The sequence below is a fragment of the Parambassis ranga genome, chromosome 14 (genome assembly GCF_900634625.1).
Source record: "Parambassis ranga chromosome 14, fParRan2.1, whole genome shotgun sequence".
Classification (NCBI taxonomy): Eukaryota; Metazoa; Chordata; class Actinopteri; family Ambassidae; genus Parambassis; species Parambassis ranga.
In genome coordinates, this window is record NC_041034.1 from 17,641,743 (window position 1) to 17,659,103 (window position 17,361).

The 17,361-nt window shown below is 40.9% G+C and overlaps 1 protein-coding gene across 1 annotated transcript in view; it reads right to left on the bottom strand.

Annotated features, from left to right (window-relative positions):
* med13a (mediator complex subunit 13a) overlaps positions 1–13,093 on the bottom strand; it is a 61,289-nt gene extending 48,196 nt beyond the window's left edge. Inside the window, exons 1-3 of the mRNA XM_028420921.1 lie at positions 12,674–13,093; positions 12,458–12,560; positions 5,753–5,987 (exon numbers count right to left, since the gene is read on the bottom strand). Coding sequence (XP_028276722.1) covers positions 5,753–5,987; positions 12,458–12,523 — 301 coding nt within the window. The 5' untranslated portion in view covers positions 12,524–12,560; positions 12,674–13,093. The remainder of the gene's footprint in view (positions 1–5,752; positions 5,988–12,457; positions 12,561–12,673) is intronic.
* Positions 13,094–17,361: the final 4,268 nt, after the last annotated feature.

Here is a 17,361-nt window from a genome sequence, read left to right on the forward strand (position 1 = left end):
TTCTTAAAGTTACAGAATCTCATAAAAACTGTGGCCAAAATTTAAAGGTGCCTCCACCCCGCCCCACAGTTGCTCATCTGTGTATAAGCAATTAGTGCAGCAGTCAGTCATTAAAGAGCAAGATTAATGCCTTGTGATCAACTGTGCTCAGGGGGATTCTACCAAGTCTGGCCAGAAGGTTTTCTCCTCTCCTCCACTTCCTCCTCCTTATCTGCAAGGAAGGGGGGCAGCAGTGCTCTGTAAAGTCTCCATTACTAATTAATGAATATTTCTTAAGCAGAAAGGGAAAAGACGGAGAGAGAAGAGAGGGCGACTGCACCCATGGGCCAGAAATGCATGCATGGCCGAATCCCTGGGCTGTGCCAGCCAATGGAGATCCATCAGAGAGAGAGAGCGGGAGAGGGAGATGGAGCGGGAGGAAAAGAGGAAAGCAGAGGGTGGTTCACAGCCTGGAGATTAGCCCTGGAAAATTGATCCCCAAGCACAAAAGCCATTGGCCTCCTCTACTTTTTTTTTTACTCCCAATAGCTCTGGGTTTATCTATTCATCAATCTAAGTATTATATTCTAGTATACCAGTATATAGCAAAGTTTAGAAGCATCATTGAAGGGAAAGTACCACAAACCCTAAACAAATCCAGTGTGTAAGCCCAAATCCCCTCACACACAGAGGTCATTTCAAGGGTGGTGAAAGCAAAATGACACATTTTAATATTAATACTGAGATCAATTAAAGCCCAATGGTATAAAAGAAGGTACAAAGAAGGTATAAAACACTGAAAAGTAAATAACAACAACACTGTTCTTTCTAAGCTGTCAATTGTCTTTTCTGAACAAACTGTTCACAAGTGTAGAGATCTCAAAATTCAGTTCGACTTCCACAGGCTGTCCAAGTCAATTACATTTGGAAATTCTAAAGAGTGAGTGGCATTTCTCCTTTCTGAATCCTTGCCTGGGGCATTCACAGGGCTACTGCGCTTACAATGGGCTTTACATCATAGAGGGAGTGAATCTGTATCACAGTCATTGTTGTGTCTCATCGCGATCACGATCTAAGAGCGCAAATATGCCATTACAATATTGAAATGGGACTGCAAGTGCAGAGTCAGATGGTTTGACATTTTGCTTGAAGTTTTTGACTCTATTATAGCCAAATATGATCCTGGATTCATATCGGGGGGGAAAAAGTCATAAGAATTCAGGCGTAAAACCTCAACTGAGTTTGGCAACAGGCGACAGAAAAAAAGATGGTATTGACAGGCTTTGGGATGATGCAAACAGGCACCAGGAAAACCCATGAGAGTGTCTGCACAGCAGCCGTCACTCAAATAAACATGATTTTCTGAATTTAATACAACTGATGTTTTAAAATCACAGCCATCTAACTTGGATCGCAGAATAAATAAATGTTGAAGCAACCACGTGCAACATATCAACATGCCACACAAGCTGTAAACTTGCAGCAAAAGTCAACAGTTTAGAATGGCATTACTGGTAACATCTTCCCAACCCTTCTTGTCTCGTCCCTGCTGCAATACTGCGGTCATCCCATCTACTCTTCAGAAACATGGTCTACACTCGGAAATCGAGAAATGTACAGTAAAGCGTGCAGAAACGTCACGGCACATTCAGACGTTACTGCAGTGCTGACATATTTCATTGTCATCTGCTCTTAAAATGCACAGTTCTGGTCTGACTGTGTGTGCGGGAGAATGTTTCAACATACAACCAACGCACACTCAAAGTAGACATGGACACACACAGGGGTATAGAGGAGTAACCAGTAAATGATGGCAAATGATGAAGATGTAACAAGAGTACGTGTATAAAAGGTAGATACTGTGTCAGTGTTCCCCAGTTTATATTTTTATAACAACAACAACAAAACGTGGCCCTTTGCTTTTCTTGTGGAAGTCTATGTGGCCCTCACAAAAAAATAACTGTGCACACCTGCTTTAAGCAAATCGCATGTTAGCAAGTTTCTTTTGCATCTCTAAGTACACTTGATAACATTCTTTGGCAGCATTGTCATGTGTAATTTCACTTCCCTTGTTGAAGAAGGATTGTTGTTCTAGAGAGCAGCAAACAAGCCTGTGCTTTTTTACTATAGACTCACTGACATAAGCTAAAGCCACAACAAGCTGGAAGAGTCACAAACGTGGTGACAACATACCAAGACTTCCACTACACTCAGGTAAAAGAACAATCTAATTTAAACATACATTTCGATTCTCTAATAGTGTGGATAACTGCTATCAACAACCATTGAATTCTGAATGTAGTGCTTCAAGTGAAGTATCCTTTGCAGGTATTAGAGCGGTTAAATAATATTCAAGACAAAAGATCTTCACAGAAAGGATGGGAAAAAAAATTCAACTGACCTATAAGAGCGTGAGACTTTCACACACTCTTTACAGAAAACTGAAATATGCCGTTTGGAAGAGTATATTCTGCCCTTACATGCAAAGCCGGCTCGTTTTTAGTTCAATCCTGATTTCAAACACACTGAGAAAGTCATCAAACAAACAAAAATATTAAATAACCCTGGCAAAACTAAACAAACTATGTATTACAGAAGACTGGCAAAAACGATACAATTGGGCTTTTCTTCCTTCCCATCACTGACGTGATCTCAAAGTGTTTATCAAATTTCTTGAGTGGCTGAACGGACATTTTAATTGTAATCTTCTCCTTTCCCCCACCATTCCTCCCTCCAATTCTCTGGTCTGACTGAACATCAGTAATGAACAAGTGTGGCCTTTCCAATGACCATAGCGGAGACTGCAAATGCATTTACGCTGCTAAAAACTAGTTATAACCAGAGCTTTGCAACTCAAGGAAAGAAATTAACCAGGACAAAAGACTTTAAACAAAAATGCATCAAAGAAAAAAAATCTTCTACATGTGTTATTCGAGTATTGCTCTTAGATCTCAAAACTAAAAAGATGCTATCAATGTGGAGCCCACCAGTCTTGCGTCAGATTCAGCTGAGGGAACAAGAAAGACCCCAGAGAGAGAAATGGTGTCAGACTGCCGCAATTACCCTCACAGACCGACATGTACTCCTAATTTCTATCCAAAAACATCAGTGAACCTTTGAGACAACAAAAAGGCAGACATTTATCTATGGCTTTGGATGCCCCAGCCCCAGCCCCAGAAGAGGTATTTGCATAAGAATACTGGTAGGTGGGGGGGTCAGCAATTCAGCAATGCTTGTTGGGAATCATTTCTGTGCATGGTCAGGGAAAGATTAGAATTGGTTTTCTTGTGTTAGTGTGAGCAAGGCAGGTTGTCTAACAGAAAAGCAAAGGGGCTTGGTGGTTTGTTCCTCTTACATTCCTTCAATGATGATTAAGAGTCTGACGTTAAAAGATCCCTTAAGTTTTCCGCCCTTCACTACTCCCATCTCTCTAGCTTGCTCCCTCTCCCCTCATCTCCCTGGAGAGAAGGGATTACTGGCACACTAGTACACAGAAATGGCACTTGCTCAAAATTAAAAGACTTTCACAGGCTGCTAATCTAATGAGGGTGGAAGAGGGTGTGGGGGAATGAGCAAGCGCCATTTCAGCTGGCAAAATGAAAGGACACAAGCAGATTTTCATGTTTACCGCCAACATTTCATTGAAGACTAAAAAGAAATACAAGAAAAAAAAGCTTTTCAAAATATCCAAGCAGCTAGGACCAAAGGCAAAATAACTCCATCAAACCAGTGGCAACATGAGTGTGGTGGTTAAAAGGCGACAACAGCTGTGACATTCCAGTTGACTGCACAGGTTGCATTGGTCCTGCTGTGGTCTGCCCTGCCAATGCTAGCTGCTATTTGTCAAATCACACCTCCACAAGCACAGTACCCAGGAGAGTCCATACACACACCTGACTGTCCGTCATCCGCCCGCCACTTGGGGGACACAAGCGCAAACACTCTTCAATCCTGGTGCTCAGGACAGATTATTTTCTACTCTATCACTGTTTACCTGACATCACACTTATCAATGGCTAGATGATCAGAGTGAAAACCAGCAGGAATCTCTGGTCAGAGAAGTCCACTTCACTAAAGGCCAGAAATATCCCCTCCTGTTGCTATGCTTCATTTCATTGGCAGAGCCCCACAGAGAGGGAGAGGCTCAAGAAGGACAATGGAGATGTCTTCTACTAGCAAGAAAGGAGCAGTGGTTTCCATAACAAGAACCACAGATTACACCACCTATTGAGAGCCCTGCACTGTTAAAGATGGGGAGAAAGGAATGTGAAGCATCATCAGGTGCTCATCATTCATATCTCTGCGACTGTCCATGTCAAAATCATTGTCAAAAGGAATAGATGCAGCATTGGGGTTCATCTAAAATTAAAAAAAAAATTCCTATAACTAAACCACCTGCAAAAACATGATTCATTTATTTTGTGTTAAAATACCTGGAAGGAAAATACAGCACCGACCTTCTAGTCAATATTCAATTATTTCCATCTCCTGAAACACTATATCATGTTTTATATCCCCAAAGCCAGAGGAAGAACATAGCAGTGACTCCAAGGATTTCCAAATATAGATTCTCCATACCAACCCCTACTTGAAATGTAGCACACTCCATTAGAGTGCCTGAGCCAAACGCTTCAGGTTATTACCAGGACCTTAGGCTTGAATGAGCTGCCCATCGTTGCCTTCAGCTCCCATTTTGAGCCCACTTCAGGCACAATGTCTCATAATGAAGGTGGGTCACAGGCGGGCTGTGTTTGCTTCAGACTTCAAAGTTTAATCTACATGCAGAGAGCATGCATAAAAATGGCCTTTTCCATTTTCCACCGCAAATGTTACTGTTACTCAAGAGTAAAAAGAAGAAAGTGAGGGACAGATGCATTGCCTCATTTCTGCATGGCTGCTTCTGCCGGCTGTGCTTCTCCGAGCCCAGTTTCTCATACTGTACCTTCTTCCTGTCTTGTTCATCCTCAGCTTACTTGTTCTACTTGATCAAACTGCTGTTTCTTCTGCCATCAGGCAGCGACCACTCACTAAATCTAAACCTTTTCTCAAACACAATACTGCATGATGCCCAGATGTCTCCAGAGAGTGGAAGCTGCCCTACAGGTGTTGGCACTACTAGTCTGACAGGCTAGATTATCCATCTGTGGAGGGTAAGGACAGAGGGTGTTGAGGAGGTATCAGATTACACAGATAACATTTCCCTCAGGCTCTCACTTACAGGGCATCTCCCCTGTGTCTCTACCTGACAATCTAGCAGTGAGATCTATATCATTTTTTTTATTGTACAACCAATAACATATCTTGATAGGAGGATCTATGTTCAAGTGCTTCTTTTACAAAAAGCTACAAGCCCTCTAAATTTCCTAAAATCTTTTAGCCATCATTCTTTTAGCTATGTAACCTTAGAGGGTAACAAAGGGTGCTTTGGTAGGTAGGTACATTTTATATTCAGATAATATTTTTTGTACACAGTAATGTAATAACAGTAGGAAATAACAAATAACAGTCCTCATCTTCAATTCAAGCATGCCATTAAAACTGCAGTCAATTAACTGCTCTTAAACTGTAAATACATCTCTGTCAAACAGTCCTTTTTCCTGAAACTACTAATTACTGACAGTCTGGAAATAATCCGGATGTTGTTCTATAGCTGCCCCTGACCTCCATGGAGAAGGCAGCATGAATAGAATGCAGCTACACAGCCAAACAAAACATGCATTACTCTGTTCTTTCCAAAATGACATGTTCTTATGTGTATGCCAAGGAGTCCCACCTGCAAGCTCGTGGTGGATGAGATCGGCGAAGTTGGGGTCGTCCCCCCACCAGAAGAGCCAAAGTTCCCGCCTGCCCTGTCGCTGACTGCGCCGCCAGACGCTTAGCACGTCGGCTTTCAGGCAGCGGCTGAAGCTGCATAAGATGGGGTCCTCTTCTGTCACTGGAAAGAGGATGGGTGCAGAGGTGGGACCCTGCCACACAAACCTCTTCCATTTGATCCCTGTCAAGTCAGCCTGCAAGACAAGAAAAGGGTGTGGAAAAAGAAGAAAAGATGGTTAGTGTGCAGTCATTGCTTTAAAGATCCACTCAGCACCTTTGAGTAAACATGTGCTGAGCAGCGTGTTAGCATAGGTATTAATCCTTTTTTATGGGTCAGTTCAACTGTGGACTCCTCACCACAAAACATGTCGTCAAAATTAGAGAAAAGCAGAACACAGACAGTGAAACTAAAAGATGGAAAGACAAAACACAAAAATGGAGCCACAGTGTGTGTTGATTCAAAAGAGAAATAGCCTTAAAATTGGGACATTTATTTTTTTCTGTAAAGAACTATGAACAGCTGCCTCAGGTGCTTTCAATATGACCATGGACAACATGTTCGAAACACAAATAGGAAAAAACTAATGCTGGTAAATGTGGTCTCACCACCTTAATCCTCATTATTGGTGAGTGCTGGGGGTGCTTTGCCTTTCTATAAATGCTGTCTGGCTTTTATAGAGAGAACAAAACACACAGAAAAAAGCCTCATAGGCAGTAAATCACTAGCGGGGTTATAAAGGGTTAAAACAGGAATATTTACGCTCCACCACTAGCTAACACTGCTGCTTATCACAGAAGTGCCGACACACTACCCATGTCTACCTAAACACATGCATACATGCCAACCACCCTAAAACACACAGGCTAAATGCCTTAGGCATTCATCCCTATTTCTGCTGGCAATCGCAGTCCTCCATCCTTGTAGACATTTCAAGCTATCTGTAAGAACATGGACTGTTCATTTTCCTGCCGTTTAGCCCTATTTCGTTCAGGCTGAGTTGGCAGGCTGTCCCTCTGTATATTCAACCAATTAATCCATTACAATTCAGGGGATATCTTAACTCGAGCGCAGAGGCACCGAGCCTGAACAAGTGATTACCCGTGGTTGTGGCAAAGCAGTGGTCTTTCGCTTGGCTAGGGATAAGCTGAGAGATTTGTGGTGTTAGTTGGTGTGGCGGGTGGGGAGGGGGTTAGGGTCTGTCAAAACAGAGCATTGTGTGGCGTCAGCTGGAGCAGGGTTGGATCACAACAACAAGTTCGGACGCCGTAAAAAACAGCAATGATTAGTTCACACAGGTGGAATTATCTAATAATTGATTTATCCTTCAGGACACTGCACACATGTAACACACAACCGATCTTGTTTTACAATTGTGTTTTACTTGTTACTCCCTGCTAATACAAGGATATGAAAGATTATTAGGTATTATAGTATATCTACAAATGAACAGTCTTGTTGTCAGAGTGCATAATCTAAACACTGTGGTCTCTGATTAGCGATCTGAAGCCTGAAGAATTCAGAGGTTCAAACAGCAGCACTAGGTCTGTGCAGAGTTGCAGCAGTTAGGCTGCTCCTTCCTGCTGGAGTGCGAGAAGCAGAACTTTACACCTGCATCTCACACGGAAACATCTGTGCACACAAAGCAAAGTGAGGGTGGAGACAGCAGTTAACTGTGAAAACAGATCATAAGTAGTACAGATAGGCAATTACCAAGTGAACGCTCCCATCATCTTACTGACCATGGCCAGTCCCCAATATTATTGGGAGTTTTACCATGTAAAAGGCTTCTTAAGTGCCCTGAAGGTTTTATTAAAGGTTGTTCCTTTTCTTGGTTTCTCTTCTTCACACTTTTAGATGTGGTTGTTTGCTGTATAAACTGTAAAGTAATCCTTTTTTCTATGAATTACAAAACTGCAAATGCGCTGTTAGTCTGAATTGTAACCAACAAGCACTTCCTACTGTTAATTCCTTTATGCAAACATTATATTTACAATGCTACAAAGGGCTATCTATCCAAACTCCAACCAAGTACATCCAGGTTTCTATATAAAAGCTGTAGTGGTACACACACAATTAGTGTTCGTCAAGCAAGTGAAAAACAATTGACAAACCAAATTGTCAAAAGTTATCCGTTTATGGCAAGTTAAAAGGAAACATTTGCTGGTCAGTGATTGCAGAAATTGCTAAAGTCAGCACTGAAATGCACACATGACCATCTCAGCATGAGAAAGTTAAGTAGTTTAATTAATTGTCAGCCTAGTGTCAGGCGACCGATAAAATGGCGCACTGCAAGCACACTGACATGCTTCTTGTTAAATACCATAGTTACTGCAGCACAACTGTACATATGGGGCAAACTGACCACATCCTGTGGGTACTGAGAGTCTGACCTGGTTCATTTCTGAGGTACAGCTACTGTAAGCAGCAGTTGTAGCTAAAATACTGAATAATGCTGCCGCTGTGCTGTTCATGCATGAATGAAATACAAGAGTGGAAGCATTCGTCTTACGTTAAAATCTTAACTCATCGACTTTTTGTCACTGTTTCTGACACCATCGAGGCATTTACATTTGTATACAGCAGCTTCTCTTCTTTTACTACGCCGACTAGTGAAAAGTATAACAAACTGTGTCAGCAAGCAATTATCTGCTGTAATAAATAAAATACTTACTGTCCATCACTCTCAGTCTATATACAACACTCTATCCTCCAATCTGACATTATATCATTAACACAAGCATTATCTAACTGCCACATCAATTGTTTATTAGTGTAACAAATGATCCCACTGCAGATGCATCCATATGATTACACATAACAAGGTTGTCAAACAATCATACTTATCAATCTTCATTTGAAATGTGAAAATACTATGAAATGTAGAAATTAAGCACCATTAGTCATAACAACTCTCTCCCATAAAAGAGTAATCAATAGTTGGTGTTTGTTTGTACAAATGTAGTTAGATTACACAGAGGATTACTGAGTGTCAAAGGTTTTCCATAGTGTATGGTCAACCATCTGCACCACAGAGTTGACAAATGTTTCATTCTGCTATGGTTTCTAATCTCTTCATTGATCAGGGTAGACTTTTTACTTCCCAATCACACTGAAAGTACAATATACCTCAATCCCTTGCATTTTCAGTGAGCTACTCTGCAAATTCTGTAATCTTGTCTTACTAAATGTAGAGTATGACTCTAGGTTCAGTGGGAAGAGTTATTTGATGACCAGAGAAAGCAGCTCTAGCTGGCTGAGTTCATTTTAATGACACATCTGTAGCTGCTGAGTACATCTACGGAGATAACACCTCACTCACTTTCCACAAAAACTCATCTGTTTCTGCAAGACTTCAAGTAGAATTTGTTTACACAGGAAGTAAGCCTAAGTAGATTCATACTGGACCTAACTAATAACAAAGAACTAAAATGTGCTTATATAATGTTTGACTCTACAATTCAAACAATATTATCAAATGAATCCAGTGAATGCTGGAATAATAGTTTATCTTTGCAAACTATGATGTGTACACACGGATGATTTGCTGAACATTTTAGGTTTGAAAAACAAAAACAAACATCAACTTCAAGTATTTTAGGAAACATTCCCTTAGAGAACTATAGCAACACACTGCACATGCAACAACTAAATCTATTAATCTGTAGCTGAATACTGTGCAATGTGAAAGATTTAATAGGACTAGAACTTTCAAGCTGCAATGCATATGGTTTATATGCTGTTTAATTATACAAAAGGCCAATCAAACTGCAACAAAAAAATAATTTCTGCCATTATTTTGCCATACATTTGGAGAGGCTAAACTGAAAAACCCCACCATGAAAGACTAGACACATTGTACTGCTCCCCATCAACAATATCCAAAAGGCAGACTGTTCTATCAAGGATAAAATGTGCCTTCTGCAGTTGTTCTCTGTGTCCTTTCAAAATAAATTAGTTGAAGTCTGTTTGCAAAAACAGTGGATGCCAAGGATATCTGCATATTTCCTTCCAACAGGCTGTGTGCATGAGTGTGTCTCAAACATTTCTGAATTTAAAAAAAAGAAAGACAGAGAGCAGTTTTCCCCCGTGACTGTTACTTAGTAAATGCTAAGGTATGTGAGCAACTGCTTATAAAATGTCCCAGCAGGGTAGGCAATGTGGGTCATGAGAAGTTTTATCTTTCATATGCTGAAGCCAAAAATCACACTGCAGCATTAGCAGGGATTCTAAGGCCAAAGCCACTGGACACTAGGCAGGAAGTTTTCCTGAGGTGATGCATATTGGGGAGGGTTACGACCCCCCATTTTGCCAGCTGCTCACCTTCCCTTTGGCAACCTAGGGTTCTGGGTCTCAGTAGGGAACACTGTGTACAAACAGCTGCCTTTCAAGATGAGACAAGCAACAGGTGAAGCTGCTCAAATGATGCCACAGACGCCCCTCTTCTACCAAGTCTCTCCTCGTTCATGGCCCCCCAACCCCCTCTCCCTCAGTTAGGCCTGCCATGTAGCAAATATAAAACTAACAAGTGTGTTTGCATCTTGGTTGAAGAGAATGCAAATTTGTGAATGAGTTTCACTTGGGCTAGTTTATGCACATCCCTTCTTAATTTGTTACATTTCACTTTCTATTACAAAACAAACTTGCAAAGTTCTTGCAAAGTAATTCTTTAATGGTTAAACTGCTCTAATAAACTTAAGGGCAGCTCAAACTTTACATTATAATTTGCAGGGTAAAGCAGGTGTAGATAGCCTGAACTTATAGAGTTCATTCCAATAAGCCCACTTTAAAAGTACAAAAATGAAAACAGAAAAAAAAGTAAGCAACAAGTATTATCATACTCCAGAAAACAGTATCCACAGAAAAATGAAGGGAGGAAAACACTACCACAATGCGTTCACATTCTTTCACCATAAAACCACAAAGTGGAGTCTGTTCAGCAAGTGAGTCATAACAGCAGCGGTGTTATGCTTAGTCTCAGTGTGCAGGAAAATGTCAGCCAGACAGGCACAGTACCACAACTACCAGCCTCTATCTCGCCTCGTCCACTGTAGCAAACGCTGCCTTCAAGTCCTGTCGTAAACATTGTAATTATGAGTTCACCACACACAATCGACCCAGCAGAGTAGTATCAACAGAGTGGGAATTTTCTGCAATGAAATGTTACCTTTAGGGGGGCGGGCAGCTTGGAAGCTGTGTCAACTTGCAATAAAAGCAGTGTAGTATTTCAATATATCATTATTATGCTAGATTCTACCCTATGTATTATCACTGATGCATTCAACACTCACATAACATCAACAGTTTTTTTTATATATCAATATTAACAAATACATACACAATGCATGGACTTGACTTTGTTGTCTCACCTAATCCACAACAGGACTCTGGACTTTCTAAGGGTTTGTTTAGTTCCTAAGAACACAGAATCACATTAACAACTTCCAACTGAAAGTTAGTAGTACCACATTACACTGCTCAGCTAACCTACAAGTGAAACTGTAGTTAAGCCTGCTGTCAAGCCAATTAACTGCAACACCAAACACATTCAGAAGAAGTTCTTGATTATCCAGCCAGAGGAGGAGGGATAGTACGCTCAAAGCACCTTCACATTTGCTGAGATGGAGACCACACACACACACACACACACTGTCAGGCTGCACTTTTACTGTCATGAAGGTATCTGTGAGCACTACTATTTAGGGGGATGTACAGCAACCATAACTTATTTATGCTGTAATTTAGCCATAAGAGCATCATATGCATATATGCATGTGTGCAGAAACATGCAACTACCTAAATGTTTGTACTGCCCAGGAATAAATGCCACAGATTATATAATCAGCCTGGGGCCTGTGCCCTAGTTGGTGTGAATACTAGAAAATGGAGATTAAGCCACAAATAAACAAGACGATGACATAAATAGTTAACTTTTACAAACAAGCACTGTTAACCAATTATATTACACGCTTGTTGCAAAAAAAAAACTGCTTTCAAAGAGACTCGAGGGGCGTGTTTTAATCGACAGGCTCTGCAAGTTGTGCAGTGACATTCATCCAGGAATTGTCAAGTATAACACAAAAAAAGTATTTTGCATCACAGCGTGGAACTTAATGCTGCACAACGAAGTGCACAAAGTGTTTAGTTTACGCGGCACCACCTGATAAAACATAGTAGAAATGCAACGAGGACGAGATAGCAAGTTAATAATAAACAAGGTGCTGTGGCGAAGGGGGAGAAAGTGCTACAACAACTCGCTGAGAGACACACACAGTCCTGCTCCTGGCAGTAAAATGCACATTTATTTCCGTGCACAAACACAAACAATATGTTGCTGTGTCTGCCCTGTACATGTAGTAAATGAAGGTTTACAAGCAAGTGGCGTTAACCTCCAGTGTTTTGTAGGCGAACAGGAAAAATGGAAACGTAGTTGGAGATGAGTGGGAATAAATGGGCCGTTTGAAGTGACAGACAAAGTGCTAAAAACAACATGCATGGTAACACGGACGGAGTGTGAAACACTGTTGTCCTAAAAATAATGATGTCAGCTCGACAGGGCCGTAAGCCTAGCTAAGCTATCAACTGATGCCTCTGTAGCTAACGTTAGCTTAGCCCCCGTTCAGCTAGTTAAAAATGGCTGCTTTCCTTTAGTTTTAAATCTCTTACCAGACAGAATAGATTGGAATGGCAATCCTCCAAGCTGGCCCCGTTTGGTACAAAACAAGAACTCATCCTTCTTCACTGCGAGATCCAACTCTCCATCATTTCACTTCCCGGGAAATAAAGAACAATGTTCGGATTTGTGTTTTCGAAGATGTGCAGGCTTAATCAACGAGAAATATTTTTTGTAACATTTGGCTGGAGGATAGTTAATTCAACAACCTTCCGTTTGCAGTTCCTCCGCCGGAGCTAAAAAAGCGGATAAAAGAAGCAGGGTGCTCTTTACGTCGACATCTCAAAAGCACATAGTAAAAAAACAAAATAAAAGAAGCAGAAAATGTTCATAAAACAAAAAGAAAAGGGAGAGCAAAGAAGCAACTCTCCCCCTCCCCCTTAGCCCTAAACGGTCTCCGGTTAAAAAAATAAAAACGTCCTGTCTTACTCCTCCATCGCAAAAATGTGTCTAAAAGCCAAACACATCCTGTGACAACCTCTCGAAATCTGGCACCGGCCTATATTTCAACGATTATTTCGATCATTATTTCAGCCTCGGTTCCTGTTGGTTTCCATTTGAATTCATGGATTCCTTTCTTTAATGGCGGCCACAGGGACAACTCTGCCTTCCACAGCCTATTGGCTCATTCGTGGTCAAAGCTTTGTCAAGTTAACGGGAGACATTCGGACACACGTCACTAGGTAGACAGCATTTCCGGCAAAATAAAAGGGTTCCATTATTTTTGCCATCTTCTAATCAGCCAAACAATGAACAAATAATCGGAAAAAACCTATGAAGCATTACAATCATAATATGCGAGTATTTTATTGAGCCCTAATGATGAATAATTCTCTTAAGGAAAAGCTGCAGCAACCTGAAGTGCTGGTGCCGGTTTTATTTTGACAAGATGGAGAATGACTTCCGTGTTTCACTGTCGCTAACTCGAATGTGTCGTTGTCATGAGGGCTGTAATAACACAAGACTGATAGGTATTGCCTCTGGGCCAGCGCAAGTGGCGCTACTGAGCAACAGATTTTGTTACTAATGATCAAACCCTATAAACTTGCTCACTTACACAGTGCACCACCTAGCGCATGTGATGATGCACTTGCAATTGAAATGTACAACAGAGATGCACCGATACACCCTTTATTTTCTATTTCCATCAAATTAATGCATTTTACTTTGTTAGTGTGAGTCAAGAAACCAGGAAATATCAAATGTTTATTAGGTGGAAGTGCAGGAATAAATACATTTACACTGATAAATACAGATAATAAATAATATTAATATTAATAAATACAGATATGTGTCACAAAATCTTAGATTAATCATAAGATAAATCTAAATAAAATAAAATATCAATTTGTAATATTTTACCCACTCACACCGTGTCAGTATTAACTGGTTTTGACCTAAGTTTAAAGCTCATCCACCATACATCACCATTTGAATCCTTTAATTATTTATTTTTGCCACTGCTGAGAGCAACAACCACACAGCCAGCATAGTGATCAAAGATAACTTATCACAGTGGACGCTTGTCGTCTCAGAGGGCTAAATCGGGCCTTCTAGTCAATGATTGTCTCTCTGATCATACCTGACAGGTGGCCCTGATAGAGTTCAGGAGGGAATGCAGCAGTGCCAAAATTCTCAGTAATAATGAGGTGAATAAATATTAGCCTTCAGGTTTACGGAGCATTTTTTTGTACTTGTGCTTAGCAGTACATGGCCCAGCACACAGTAAGACGCTGTGGATAGGCATTACGTTCTGTCAGTCTTTAATACAACCATCATGGAGATTCATCTGTGAAGTGCAGTGTCCTCAACTAAGAGGAATCAAAATAATGTAACTGTAGAATTTAGCTGTAATATTAATGAACATCATTCTTATATTACAGATTAGGCATTGCTCATTTTTGGAAGGGTTTGGTGACATCTTGTAAGTATCACAAAATAATTAGCAGCTATTACATAACTACATATTTTGAGGTTGAGCCTGTGTGTACCTTACTAGTCTTCATGGACCTTTACTCTACCTTTTTAGGAAATCTTTGTGACCCGTAGAATTTGCATTGCCACTGTGTTTAGCGGTTTTCTACTGCAGGCTATGCATGCAAATAATTTTTACAATCAATGCTATCAGAGCTGACATTTATAAACCTTTATGGCAACAAAGAATTTCTGTGTGAAACATAATTTAAACTGTACAACAAATAGTGATGCAACACTGGCCCCCACTGTCATACAGAACACAGGCAAACCTTTCAAAAATAAACTTTTTAAATGTTTAAATATTCACTTGAAATTTTAACTCAATTCAGACAACAGACCATTTTTACCTCCAGGCACACTCCCAGCCAGACTGCTGCTCCTTTTTTTCTATGTGCACTATACATCAGCAACTGGTTGGCTAGATGGCCCATAATTTTGTTATCCTGTGATGTATTAATAAGTAATTACAATCACTAACAGCAACTTTTGTTTAGCATTTCTTTCTAGTGCCAGATTTACAACACATTATGCCACACTGATATTTATAAGAGGTCATTCCTGCCTTTCTAGTTTTTAATCTACGGCCAGACCTGTACAATGATCAGTTCTTTTCTCCTGTGGCCAGGCATATGTTACATTTATAGTTCGCAAACTACAGTGAGAAGGGGAAAACAGGCTATAAAAGTGGTGATGATCCTGAAACCAGATAACAGCTGGCTGCTCGTGAAGTGATGATAGAGTCATGATTTGTTCTATTGAGAGGATATTTTACCAAGATCACGTACAAGAGATAATTACTGTGTGACACTTGAAGCAGATGACACAAAAGCCTTGAATTGGCAGCTTATGATCATGGATCATTATCTGATGTGTGTCTATATTGTCAATATTTGGGCCAATATTGACAATTTTGGATCAGTGCATCCCTACTGTTCATACATCAACTGCGAATCTCCACTGTAAAGCACATGGCTTCATTAAATAGACAGGGAATATTCCAGATTATATTATATGTTACAGCATAGATATTTCAATGGTGCAGCCTCTTGACTAACACCATTTTTATTTTTGTATATTTGTATGTGTTCTGTATGTTTGTTTGTACTGTGCAGGTCAGCTTGTTAAATCTATATCTTGCTATAGGAATGGATGATAATCTCACATTCACTGCTTCTCAATGGTTTGCCACCACTCTGTGTTAATATACTATCTGTATAAGACTGTTACACTGCAGTCAATGAGCACAGTTGTGATAACACAGCAGATTGCCATCATGGTTTTCACTCAGTCATCTCCGGCTCCTGAGACATTCTGTCATATATATTCTATTCCAGCAGCACTCAAGAATATTGTGGAAATGAAAGACGGTTTGAAGTTGGCCAGCTGCTCTTTTGACATTTGATGTGACATGCTCTGTGGTCCCAGCTTCCTATACAGTAGTAGTGTTTGTCAGAAGGCCCCATCTCACTGTTGTGTGACTAAACCCTGCAAGAGAACAAGAATAATATATCAGAGCCAGGGAAAGAACATGGGCTGAATTTAGAGAGCCTGTGGTCAGATAAGAAAAAGAAAACATGATGGAAAATTAGCCTTTGCTATCATTAAACATGCTGGAATAGTGGAGCGTGTGGCTTCAAGCTTCTATATAATTTTGTGTGCCGGCTTGTGTAGCTGGTTAAGTCTTTTGACATAAGATGATGTACAGAACAACGCTGAACTGTCAGGAGTACCACATGACATTTCTGAAAATCAATTAAACTGAGCATCCAGTCAGGGAAGGCTTCTCCCTTCACGGCACACAGCTGAAACCATCAAGCAGTTAAGAGCATGACTCCGAGGTCCATAGTTCAACAGCATAACTTGTGTTTACAGAGGCTAAGTGGTTATATCCCACTCTTAGCCACTGCAGCGGAGGAATAGTTATGAAGAAGGTGAACAACCGCGCAATGGTCAAAAACAGACCTCTCTCCCAGCTGCCATGTCAAAGCACAAGCAGATTCTAGATCCCTGCTTTGTAGGTTTTTTCTCTATCAAACCCTGACACACTGTTTTTAGCACTTTTGTCCAAACACACATAATCGTCATCTACAAAGTTAGATGGAAAACCTCTTTGTGGAAGCCTGATTACTAATTAATGGCTGGTGATGTTAGCTGGATTCCTGTCACCAGTTCTGCTTCAGTTCATTACGCCGCTGCTGCCATCAAAGGGCTGACATTACCAAATCCTGGCCTAAAGTTAAATGGGAACCTCCCAGCCCCTCCCACCTTCAGACAGAGGCACTGAAATGCCAGATTGAAAGTTTTTCAGATGACAAAGTGGGAGCAGCCCTCTTGTCATTAGCTTGAGAGGGCTGCAGAGTGCTGAGGAGGCAGAGCACTTGGCTCTGTGCCCTCAGCCTCAATCTGAGCAGCTGAGCTGGAGTGTGTGAAGGCTCGCTGAGTGCGGGGTCATGCATAGCTGATTGTGAACCAGAAGTTCTCTAGCTGAAAAAGCCTTGTGCTCTGTTAGTTCTGCAGGTCATCAAGGTGTTTTAGCCTGGGAAAAAAAGATGTATGCCCATGGACTGTCTTCAAAAGGGATGGAAAAACCTTCTTTGTAAGCTGACACCAGGTCAAATCCAGCAGTACACCTGCTTTGTAACAGAACCACTGTGTTACAACTTTTCTTCACAACGACGTCAAACAGTGTTATTCAGAGGCACTTAGGCAGAGCTGCTCTTTGTTGAGCCACTTCTGTAGTTAAATAGTGTGAAGTGCTTGTCAGTTCAGTTGTTGCAACAATGCTTTGCTTCTCTATCAGAGGTGAGGGCTGAGGTTAGCAGCACGCTCCCTCCCTGGATGGAGCTGAGGGTTATAGTTGTTCGGGTGCTGCCCCTGTGCACACAGGAACATTCCAGGCACACAAATAAAGCCATGCCTG